Here is a 12460-nt window from a genome sequence, read left to right as displayed (position 1 = left end):
ACACTGTACTAACGAATTGTTACTGCACATCAAGCTGAACATGCACTGCCCCATGTACTGGGTCTTTCCTTTTGCCCATGCATGTTCACACGGAGGTGGTCTAGCAAATGAGATAAGAGTGTCGATACATGGCACATGGGCGCGTGCACGGATAGTGGACATTATACTAATCTTCAAGTTATTCCGAACTTTCCAGAGTTGGACTTTTCACGCTGTGTGTGTGCAGTGGTTAACAGTTTTACCACACAGAGCACTATGGTCTGTGCATAAAGTTATGTACCACTACCAGTCTACTGGACACCCGGACTGTCGTGCTACATGAATCACGTGACACAAGTCCACAGACTTGTCACGTGCACATACATGCAGGCAGGGAAAGTGAGCTTTGTGTTTGAGAAAGAAATTAATTATTTTATTTTAGGGCATGGAATATTCCCGCCTCATCTTTGCTGGAACAATGAGTCCACAACTGACAAGTGAGAAACAACAAACAGCTTCTGGATCGAAAATGTTCAGATCCTTTAGTGTTGAGAGCCTTGAATGAAAGAGCCGTGCCCGTGGTTCAAATATTCTGCTCTCTTCTCCAATTGAGCAACGTCCGAAATAAGCTATGTCCATACCAAAATTGTCTATGCCCGATGGAGCCCAAGATTTTCGGAAACATTCAGAGAACTCGCATCTATCTTCTCCATCTCCAGACTTTTCTCCTCAGAGATCTGATAATTAAATCAGCCTGGTCGGCATTAGCTGCTTCTTCTTCATTTGTTGCAGAAACAGCAGCGCACACTTCTGCCTGGCCTGTGCAGCCACTTCTCCAGTAGATTACCAAGGTTCTCAGCCCGAGACCGAACACATGGAGGTCAGGCATGGTTCCATCCTCACTCACGAGATATATATATTCGAGGCCGCTCATAAAACCCTAGTACGTACTATCGGTCGCCAATTCATTTGAAGTAGCATGAGCACAATTGCTTTAAAACACTCTTTTGACCAATTTGTTAGCTGCATACTATGATATTGCGGAGAGTGTGTTGCTTAAAATCACCTTTCCTCCAATCTCAAACCTTTCCTCAAATCTCCTCACCACAAATATAATTATATATATTTTTGTTTGCGTTTCCCATCTCTTGTTGTTGCAAATACAGACCAGCCGTTCAATGTCATGATCATTGCGACCTTCCGCGACGAGATCAAGAGAGAGGATCATGGAAAACTTGCTGCAAAGCTTGCCACAAGCTATAGTAGTGTCGAGAAGGAGTTTGGTGATAAACTCCACTTTCGAGGACGCTTTGCTATCAATGCCACCGTCAATGACGCAGACTTCGATCGCTTGAGAGTCAAACTTTCTGAGGTCTGCAGAGATATCCTGAGCGTAAGTAAAACTGTAAACCAGATTTCAATTACTACTAGTGGAGAAACTAGGGGATAGTAAAGGGATCAGGAAAGATAAAGTGTGGTAGGGAGAGGCAAAGATGGAAAGATGGAGAAAAAGAGGGAGAAGGATAAAGAGATAGAAAATGAGAACGAGAAAGAGAAAGAGAAAAAACAAGAGAGAAGAGAATGAGAGAAAGAAAGGCAGAAAGAGATGAAGAGAAAGATGGACAGATCGATGGAGAGAAAGAGTTAGGGAGACAGGGAGTGAGGTGGGAGTTAAAGAGAGACAGAGATAGAACTGCAATGCACACCAGTGCATTAGACAGAGTTTATAATCATTTGTGGTCATCCGCACTTGCACCTCTCCCGTGAATTGTGCCATGGATTTGGTTATGAAAGAACTATTCAAACTGGAAAGCAACCTTATACGATGTTCCAAGAATGACCTTCACAAAATAATGTCCGGCATAGAAAGTGGCAAGCTGCAGGGATAGTGCCTGGATCATGGCCTGACACGAGGGAAAATATGGATCAGCGAAAGTGATTTTTGGTCCAAGAGCGTGTGGCTGTGAGTCTGATGTACTCAGCCACCAGGACAAGGTCCTGGGGGTCTGGTGATGTTTTATCCTTTTAGGCAGTTCACTTCCCCGTCTGATCCTTTGAATGATCCAATTATCCATGAGCACTCGGCCGAAGGCTAGAGATAGGCACCCACCAAGCTAGAAACCAGCAGCCAAAGGTGGGGCCATGCATCATAATAAATATGGATATTAAATAACAAAGCAAGGACCTTATGCAGGATAGCTGCCGAGCCAAGGAGAGCGTTCTTTTGCAATTCAGACATAGAACAGTAGCTGGTGATACCGATTGTGTCAAGATATCCTGGCAACTGTTTGGAAACGTGCCCTAAGTCCCAACTACCACAGGAACAATCGGAGTCTCAACTTGCCATAGTCGATGGATTTCGCGAGCAAGAATTTGATACTTGGCACGTTTCTCAATGTCCTTTTCAACAACGCGTGGATCACCAGCCACAGCAATGTCAATGATCAGGGCCTTCTTGGCAGGTCCATCAACCAGAACAATATCAGTCCGTCGGTGCTTAGTGAAGCGATCGCACCGGATGGTGAAATCCCACAGAATCTTGATCTTCTTGTCCTGTGGAGAGATTTTGGAGTCTGAAGTATCTCTAGCTTCAGGCACATTATCCTCGGGTGCAGGATGCTCTTGTACTGTTACACTAGTCTTGGTATGCTCAAGCACCGGATCACAGTGGTGCTTGTAGTACTTGTCTTCACATGGTATCCCATGTACACGACAGAGCGACCAGTGGTCCAGAGAGGCCAGCCGATTTTGACGCTTGAAGTAATCCCTTCCAGCGAGCTTCGAACACTCGCATAGGATAAGGGCAACCGACTCGCCTGCCTTCCCAGACATTCGACACAGGGGGCTTCTGTCTGCCCTGATAGAAGATTTGGGCCTTGAGCAGGTTAGTTTCTAAGGCCTGGTCTTGTGCCGCAGTGATCAGTCTCTCTGTGGTCTTCTTGAGACCAGCCTTTGTCAGCCAGTTCCAGGTGTTCTCCTTGGTCAGTTTTTCTTTTTGCCGGACAAACTGTCCATGCACGGGTTTCTGGGTCCACGACAAGAGGTGTTCTTTTTGAAGCGACACTTCACTACCTGTGAGGAGTCTGGTGGGGCATTCAGATGTGGCCACAGAATGGGCGCAGCCACCTTCAGGAGCTCCTTATCTGACTGATGCACATAACGCTGCAGATTGCTTTTCTCCATTGTGACATCATCATGAATATTTTGCAAACCATGTCCACCCTCCTTGCGACTGACGTACATACTGGCTACATCAGCGCGTGGATGGAGAGCTCCATGCATGGTCATAAGCTTGCGCGTTCTTCGGTCAGCAGATTTCAACTCGTCTTGCATGCATGCCAAGATAGCAGCACTATACCATATCAAAGCCACAATCCAGGTGTTGATGGCTGTGATGATGTTGTGGCCGTTTAGAGCTGCGCGGAGTACTCGTCGCACACGCCACTTGTACTCCTGCAGGATTTTCGTCTTCATATTTGAATGGTCAACACCTCCAGCTTCAAGGAAACCGTGGTATTTGTACGTTTCTTCTGGCTGTAGCGACCTGATAGATGAGTCACTCAACATTATTAAACGCATGTCCACGAAGGTGGCGGGGTGCCACTTTCGCTTACGCCATTCAGGATTGATGTCTGAAGAGTAATACAATACAATTAACTGACAGGAGTGACAAAAACAAAAGCCGTTAGCAACAATACCAATCGGGCTGATGGAAAACTTAATCAAAAGTTTAAAAAAAGTATAAAATATAATAATTATACACTCAATCTGCGGGCAGCATGCTGTTTCGTTCTTTGTGAACTCATCAGCGCAGCACAGAGGAAATGAGGCTGAGCCTGATAGCAATGAAAATAAAAATTTCCAATCAAGCCCGAACGTACCTTGCCACGGAGTGCTCAAACTGACAAGTCAGTGAGCTCTGCGTAATGCAAACAGCAAAGGCACTACCCCACATGAGAGTGCTCAACTACTACAAGAGCAGGAGCGAAATGCTCAATCTGCGGACAGTGTTTCGTTCTTTGTGAACGCATCAACGCAGCACAGAGGAAATGAGGCCGAACCTAATAGCAATGAAAATAAAAATTTCCAATCAGGCCCGATATAATATACATATATGTGTGGTGTTCTTTCGAAAATCGGCACCAGAACACAACCCTATCCAGGCCCAGACGACACCGAAGTGCGAAAATGAGAAACAGTTTAAAAGATGCGCTGCTCGAAGAATTCGGCCAGCCACTGCATGCCATACCAGCACGATGGTGCACGTCCGCACGCAGCCAAAATCAATGCACGTGTGTTAGCAGCGCAGGGGAAAGCAAAAGGGTTTGACATTTGGGTTGCCATTCAGCCGACTCAAAGTCCCAATCTCAACTCGGACGACTTGGTATTCTTCCACAGCCTGCAGGCAGACTTGTCACTTGTGACGAAGGAAACCAGAAAGAAGCTTCTGCAAGCTGTGGAAACATGTTGGCATGAATACCCCGTTGCCAAGATGAGGAGCGTTTGGCTGTGTCTGTATGCCTCTTTCCATCACGGCATTCTGGAGAGTGGCAGAGACAACAACTAACAGCGCCACTGTGGAGGTCGTCAAGCTCACAATTCGGGCAAAGAACTTGGCGATTTCTAGTGTTTTGGCAATTTGTAAAAGCTGCGGAACAAAAACGAAAGTCAGCGCGGATGCAGACACGATATCATCATGGAGTCGTCATGAGATTCAGACAAAGAGTGAAGCTGGACTGCTTTGAAACGAGCTGTATGACATCTGTAAATAACTAATCCCTCATATGCTGCTGTGTTTTCCACTTTTCAAAGTGTGTTTGTAGCCATAAAATGCTATATACTGAACTGTAAATATGCAATGAAGTTTTGCTTACGGAGGAAGTACGTCATTAGTGGATTGTGTTCGTTCTCAGTGACGTATACATACGTCATTAACGATAAAATGTTTAATCATGTTTGTGAACAGAGAGTACTTTACCCACTGTGTTGATGTGCATGTTCAGAAATCTCCCAAGCAACCCAAAGTGCTCGGGCAGGCAGAGGAAGTACTGGCACAACTGCATGACAACATCCGAGAGCCATTCTCAACAAGTCGGGAGTTCTCTCGACAGCTTTATGCTGCTAGCAACGTAGAGTATGATGACGATGAAGACAGCATCTACACCGAACAAATCCGTCGGTATCGCAAGATCCTCAATGCGTATGGGCTGGTATGTACATACTCTGCAGATAGAGTAATTTCAATTTACTTGCAGTAGATGTATTTCATGTTATGATGTATGTCATGTGTGTCATGTACATCTCTAAGGGGTCGTTGCAAGAGTGTTTTATCGTCCCTGAAATGAACATTGCTCATTTCTTACTCGCACACCCTCCACTCCCTATGAAACAAACGCAGCTTGCTATGCTGGATGAGGAAAATTGCATGCATGTATAATTATGTATTCCAACTTGGAAGGTTCAAGGTTACGAAAAGACAAAAGAGGGGAAGGCAAGCGGGACGAAAACGAGCAAAAACTACAGTCCCAACGGAACAAAGAATGTCGATTGTTACTGGACGATGACGAGACCCATACGATATTTGACAAAGCGGTCTAACTACAATTCGAAGCAGCAAAGCAGCACACCACCCAGCTTGGGTGGGTCATAAAATATCAAAGATAAGTAAAGAAATGGGAAGCTTTTCGAAAACGAATTGAACAAGCCGAAAGCCAAACTCCTACAGTTCTCGTCATGCATGACATTGTGATGGACTAGTTGACTACAAAACAAGTTGTTTCACACGACGTACGTTTCGCCGTATGGCTCGTGACGGCTGATCAGGTGTGCAATTTGAAACTCGGATGTTGAGCCAGAAATAAATGTAGAAAGGAAAAAGACATTATGGATACGAGAGTAACTCTCCATCACTGTAACATGATACTTTATACAGTCAGAAAGTGTCTTAGCTCGTATCCATTAAAAGAAATTCAGCTAGGTATACAAAATTTTGACAGGTATGGCATGGCAAAGTATGTGGAGAAGCAAATCCCAAACCAAGAATGAGATTCTTGAGATTTAAAGTGGGGTTTTGATCCTCAATACGGCCCAGATCGAACTTTCAAAAGCCAGCGGGACAGTTTCCGATGAATTGACCCTAGTGTCGGTCGACTTGCGATTTTTGCCCCCCCCCCCCAACCCCTCCAACGAATGATGCTCGTCTCAGGAACAACAAAAAAACGTTTGCAACCACCCCTAAACTAGATTTGTTCTTGTTCGTTGGTTTGAGGGAAAGATGCAACCGGTTTGATTTGTTTCTACTTCTTTTAAAGCCCATATCTAGAACATTACGATGCCCATCCTGCCATTAGCTGTAGTTTATTATCTATTATTCAGTGGTAGACCAGCTATACACCGATACAGTTGAACATCGATTATCCGCACATCGACTATCCGACCATTCGATTATCCGTAACAGTTTTTTTGGGCGCACGTGCCGTAGAGTACGCACTGTGCATGTAGTGAGCCATTCAAAAAATACGAAAATTTTGAAAAGTAAAAAGTAAAAAGGGTCGTGCGGCTAGTAATAACCACTGAAAGTGTGTGAGTGACAGTTTTTTATTATCCGGAACATTTGCCTTATATGAACACCGCCTGACAGTTGTCTGCCCAGAGGTGGTCGGATAATCGATGTTCAACTGTACTAGTAAGTGTAAGGCTTCTGGAAACTTCAAGGTGAAGTGAAAATTGTGGAACAGGTTTAGTGTGTTGCTGTGCACAGTATGGCTAGCTGGGGCTTGACAGCAGGGGATATCACCTACAGATTGCTGGCTTTAGGCTGTTAAAGAGATGATTGACAACGGGTGCATTGTGCTTTGCACCTTTGATGGGTTGATCTTCAACAGTGAGTTTCTATTAGGATGTGCTGCCTAGTCCTGCTTTGGCTGGCACCAGAGGGTAGTATTTGTGTCCATGAGAGGATACGGCACTGATTTCCGCGCAACTCAAGCCAGGGCATCTCTACCCGTGTCCCTTACATCCATTTCTTTAAAACTTAGGATGGTTCATTTAACAGTATCGCATTGTCTCTCAATGTGGGGTCAGGCGAAATGTGCTGTCATGACACGTCGAGGATTGGCTGGTTGACTTGCTTTGTTATGTTTTATTTTGGAGGTATTTGGCCTTTTTACTATCCTTCTGTCTGCGCATGCGTGTGGAATGTGTTTGCATCCATATTTGGGCATGTACAGTGCATCGGCTTACAACTATGTGTGTTGCTGTGTGTATGGGTTTGCATATCGTGTTTTTGTTTCTAGATTGTTTCTTTCTCATCCCCTGAGCTGGACGACATCATTGTTAACCGACCCAACTGGTTGCTCTCCAAGGTCATTGGTCTCATTTTCGCACCACCTGGGCTTGATGACGAAGATATGCTGCACTTCATAGATGGTGTTGCGAAGGTCCAGGAAGTCCTTGGCAAGCTTAACAGCTGCGAGGGAGCAGAAGGTCAGGGCCCTCTGCTGCTGCAGATGGTGATACAACTAGGTGTGTTGCTCCAGGAGAAAGAAAGGATCCTGGCACCCAGCCGCCTTCCGACCGCTGACAACTGCCTCGGCTCACTGGCCAAGAAAGATTCATCATCTCGGTCGGCGTGCGCAGGAGTCTCTTTCACGACTCAGCACTGCTTCTCCACTGCTCTTGTTATCCGGCTACAGACAGAGCTGTACGCCTATTTCCACGAGCTTCACGGCATTCCTGCTGAGCTCTGGAAGAATCTGGTGGTAGTGGCTCCAGTCCATTCTACAGCCCGTGGTTGCATCTCCGTCACGGACAGCCTGCGCCAAGCTGTCGCTGTTGTCCATGCGCCCGTTGAAGATACGCTAGATGGCTATTGTCTGCTGGCTCTGTTGCGCAAGGTGTTTGGTGACCTGGCAGCACAGTATAGCCCGGGCACTAGCTACTCCACAAGCATCATCAGCTCTGCTTCGATTCGTCAGCACCTCCACGAGCCAAGCGACAAGTTTGATTTCGCTGTGTACGATGCAAAGGAAGTCCGATCATCCGTAGCAACAAAGGTTCATCTCTCCACTAGCCACAGTTACGTTGATCGTGCCCCGCTTCTTCTCGAATGGCCGGTCAACCATGCTTCACTGCTCTCTGCACAGTCCTTCGAGTCCATCCGAGAAAGCCTTGGTGAGTCCGACCTGCCCGCACTAGCCACCTGCCTGGGCCTTACATCATCATCTTCATCACGTGGGCACAGTAATCATCTACGCGCTGCAGCAGAATTGGTCCACAGCTGGGCAGTTACCGACTACCATCACACTTCGACCAAGCTTCACCAGCTGCTAGTGAAATCACCGAACGCCAAGCGCTTTGCAAAGATCTGCAAGGTGCTACGGCAGCATGAAGAACTGGTGAGTGTGATGGCCTGTTGCGCACGCCCCTCTCTCTCAGTCTCTCTCTCAGTCTCCCTCAGTCACTCTCTCTCTCTGCCTCTCACCTACCATTACGTAATGCACAATGTATTCTCGGCCGTGTACCTCTCATTGATTTCACTCTCAGTGGTGTGGATGATATTGACACTAGCTGATGTTGATATCAGAGCCATGTTTGTTGCTTGTTTGTATATTTGTTACTCTCCACACTGCAGCTGGCCACCGATTTCCCGGACATATTCCGGAAGCGTCGGGTGCAAGCCGTCCAGCCGGTCTCCGCCGGAGCTACTGCCTCCGCTGTTCAATCAGACTCGGCAGAGAGCATTTCTTCTGGCAGCCAGTCACACTCTGATCAAGCCAGTCAGTCCACTGCTGCTCGCCAAGATGCTGCTGGTAAAGTTGAATGTGCTCAATACAGCATGTGTGCTCCTTGTATGCTAGTGTTAGTTTACTTGTGTGCAAATGTCTACTTCACACTATCTTGCAACACAACTTGATCTATGGGCTTGCTCAGGTCTCAAAGAGAACTTCTGTTTGCATGGGATTCTATACGAAAAAAGAGAATATTTTTCTCTGTGGATACTGCACACATGACTGGTACCCATTCCTATAATCGAATACTTCTGCACAGAGACAGGGATAGTTTTAAAATCTGTTTTCTGTTTTTTCCTGTTGAATGTATCAGGCCATGCTGAGCATCACGCTGCTGATGGCAGCTGTGGAATTTTCCTATCCACTTCACCACTGTAAGTTCTTCTCCTGAATTGCTCAACAATGAAGTATAGAACCGTTGAATCAGTCCTAGGTAAAGTTCAGTGAAATGTACTGCACCATTTCCAACATAATGAGTCAGGCCGGCCCATTGAGTGAGATCTCAGACCATGATTGTGCAATGATAGCTAAATGTATCATGATCAAGTCCTGACTTGAAGAGAATTGTTTCAACTGTGCTGTACACCACAGTGAGTTGGGAACACGAGGTCTGGAAAACAGGGCAACGTTGATGCAGAAAGTGGGTTTTCACCTTTGCCCATTTACTGTAAATTGTGGATCTGAATTTTCCTTTCCATCCGTAAAAAAGCGGCATCTGACGCCTTTGCATGTGCTCTTTTCATGTAGTCTTTTCATGTGGTATTTTCATGTGTCGGTGTCGTCATCCCTAGAAAGCAGAAATGTCTTATTGAGCTGTGTAGTTACCAGATCCTCTTTAAAACACCCTTCCCTATTTGAAGTACATAAGCAGAAGAAAGTAAAGATCGCAGATACGCAACCAAACCGCCTTTGCAATTGTGTTGAGAAACACAACCAGTTTAGGAAGTTTTGCTTGTACAAGGCCACCACCATGCCTGAGATACCAGGGTGGCAGATGCAGCACGTGACAGCGAGGGTAACTTAGTAAGTATCACAAGCAATGCCTGACAAGGTGCAAACCTCGTTAGCTGCATCTATGTTACCCTCACTACGAATACAGTGTAGTGAGTAGCCAGTTGACCATGGTACGCAGAGCAGTTAACTGCATGTAAAGTGCTTCGCGCTTCCATCACAGCATTTGTTAACACAGTACACGCTCACTGGTGTCAGCACTGGTCTTGAACTCAGAATCTTGGGATTCGCAGGCAAGCCCACAACCACTCGGCCAAAGTACTGGTCAGTAGGCAGTGGCAAGAATTTCCCTACACTGCTTGACATGACCACTTTTTCGCCCGACCACGTTTTTTTGAAGGCCCTGCAAGGCTGCATGGCCTACACCAGGGAGTCGTAGGGGGTCGTACGACTTCCTGGCTTGCACCAGGGAGCCCTACGCGTAACACATGCGAGTGTAAGTGCATAATTATAGGGCTACCGGTATGGCCTACGACCATGTACACTGTGTGATGCACATCCCCGGACGCTTTTCGCTTGTACGCCTTCGCTTATCCGCTGCTTTTTGTGTTCCACTTTTTCCAAATAATTCTCATAGTTGTGTTTCTTTTTCCTCTCTGATTGCTGCTTGTGTGGACACCATGGAGGCTCATCAGCCTCGGAACTTTGCTTTTCCAAAGCGAAGTTTCGGGCAAACTCAACTGGTTGCACTACGACGAGTCGACGGATTCTGTGACCTGCCATTTGTGTTCCTTTGCTGATCAGCAAGGGAAGCTGAAAGCGCCATCGAAGGACTCGGCCTTCATTTCTAAGGGCTTCAAGAATTGGAAAGATGCCACGGAGGGGTTCCGCCGGCACGAAAAGTCGCTGTGTCATATCGACGCTGTCCAGGTGATGCTTGTGCTACCGCAGACTGTCCCGGACGTTGGTGAGGCGCTAAGTCAAGCCCATGCCAAGGAGAAAGCCCTGAATCGGCGAATGTTCGTCAGAATCCTAGAGAACATGAAGTTTTTGGGTCACCAAGGTCTTCCCTTGCGTGGCCACGGTGATGCAGAGTCGAACTTTATGCAACTGCTGCAACTACAGAAGCTACATACTCCCGGGGTGCGTGCCTGGCTGGAGCAACGAGTGGATAAGTACTACTCCCCCGAAATCCAGAACGAAATCCTTCAGCTAATGTCGCATAGCATACTCCGGAATGTGGCCAAGTCCATCCATACTGCTGAGGTGTTCAGCGTAATGGCCGATGAGTGCGCAGACGTATCTAACAAGGAACAGCTGGCGTTGTGCTTCCGGTGGGTTGACCAGGAGTTGGAAGCTCATGAAGATTTCGTTGGTTTGTGCCAGATTGACAACATATCTGCAGATACGATCATTGCGGCTATCCGGGACTGCATGCTGCGACTCAACCTCCAACCGACTCAACCGTTGCCGAGGCCAATGCTACGACGGTGCCACAAATATGGCTGGCCACAGATCTGGTGTCGCGAAGCAGTTGGGAGATGAAGAGCCAAGGGCTCTTTTTGTGCACTGCTACGGGCACTCTCTGAACCTGGCAATGTGCGACACCATCAAGACGACTGTGCTGACCAGAGATTCCCTCGATGTCACCAGCGAGATCAGCAAGTTAATTAAGTACTCGCAAAAACGGAATGCCCGATTTGACGCCCTGAAGGGTGAGATCTCGCCCGACACACCAGGATTCCGTGTGCTGTGCCCGGCCCGCTGGACAGTGCAAGGCAAGAGTCTGCAAAGCATCCTGAATAACTATCTGGTCTTGCAAGAACTGTGGGATGAAGTTCTGGCTGGAAGTGTGGACCCCGACGTGCGTGCTCGCGTAATCGGAGCGAAGGCTCAAATGGAGACTTTCAACTCCTTCTTTGGAATCAGTTTGGCCCGTCTTGTCCTGGCACATGGTGACAACCTTTCTGTTTCCCTCCAGAATTCAACAATGTCTGCTGCCGAAGCCCAGAAAATAGCACGTTTGACGGTGGACACAATCACAAAGATGCGACCAGAGAATTCATTCTCGATGTTCTGGGAGGCTACTGTGGCAAAAAGTCACCAGTTTGATGTCTCTGAACCGCAGTTCCCTCGCAAACGCAAACGTCCACAGAGGTATGAAGGTGGAGATGAGCCAGCATACCACCCCAGCTCCCCGGAAGGCCACTATCGGCAGCTGTATTATGAAGTGCTTGACAGTGCCAAATCTTCCATCCAGACCCGGTTTAATCAGAAGGGCTACGCCATATACACGCAGATGGAGAACCTTCTCTTGAAGAGTGCCAAAGGGGTTGACGCTACAGACGAGTTCAATGCAGTGACAGAGTTGTACGGCGAGGATCTCGACTCCAACCTCCTTCTGACCCAGTTTTCCCTCCTTCAGACGCAGCTGAACTCTGATGACGATGTCACGTTTAGGTCTGTGCTGAAGTTCTTGCGGGGCTACTCCACATCTCAGAGGCAGCTTCAGTTTGAAGTTGTGAAGCTGGTGCGCTTGATTCTGGTAAGCCCAGCTACCAACGCCATCAGCGAGAGATCCTTCTCAGCAATGCGGAGAATCAAGACCTATCTCCGCTCCACAATGGGCCAGAGTAGGTTAAATTCAGTCATGCTCCTCCAGACGCACAAGGACAGGACAGATGCACTGTCTGTGGTGTAGTTGGGCAATGCCTTCATCGATGTCACCAGCAGTGATCACC

At 47.3% G+C, this 12460-nt stretch overlaps 1 protein-coding gene across 1 annotated transcript in view; it reads left to right on the top strand.

The window, feature by feature from the left end:
* LOC135827727 (uncharacterized) overlaps positions 1 to 12460 on the top strand; it is a 118526-nt gene that overhangs the window by 29902 nt on the left and 76164 nt on the right. The window contains exons 5-9 of the mRNA XM_065340176.1: positions 1146 to 1372; positions 4983 to 5189; positions 7275 to 8375; positions 8612 to 8789; positions 9082 to 9142. Coding sequence (XP_065196248.1) covers positions 1146 to 1372; positions 4983 to 5189; positions 7275 to 8375; positions 8612 to 8789; positions 9082 to 9142 — 1774 coding nt within the window. The remainder of the gene's footprint in view (positions 1 to 1145; positions 1373 to 4982; positions 5190 to 7274; positions 8376 to 8611; positions 8790 to 9081; positions 9143 to 12460) is intronic.

The sequence above is a fragment of the Sycon ciliatum genome, chromosome 11 (assembly GCF_964019385.1).
Source record: "Sycon ciliatum chromosome 11, ocSycCili1.1, whole genome shotgun sequence".
NCBI classification, from domain to species: domain Eukaryota; kingdom Metazoa; phylum Porifera; class Calcarea; order Leucosolenida; family Sycettidae; genus Sycon; species Sycon ciliatum.
The sequence above is the reverse complement of the archived record's forward strand: the minus strand, read 5'-3'. Positions and strand labels throughout refer to the sequence as shown.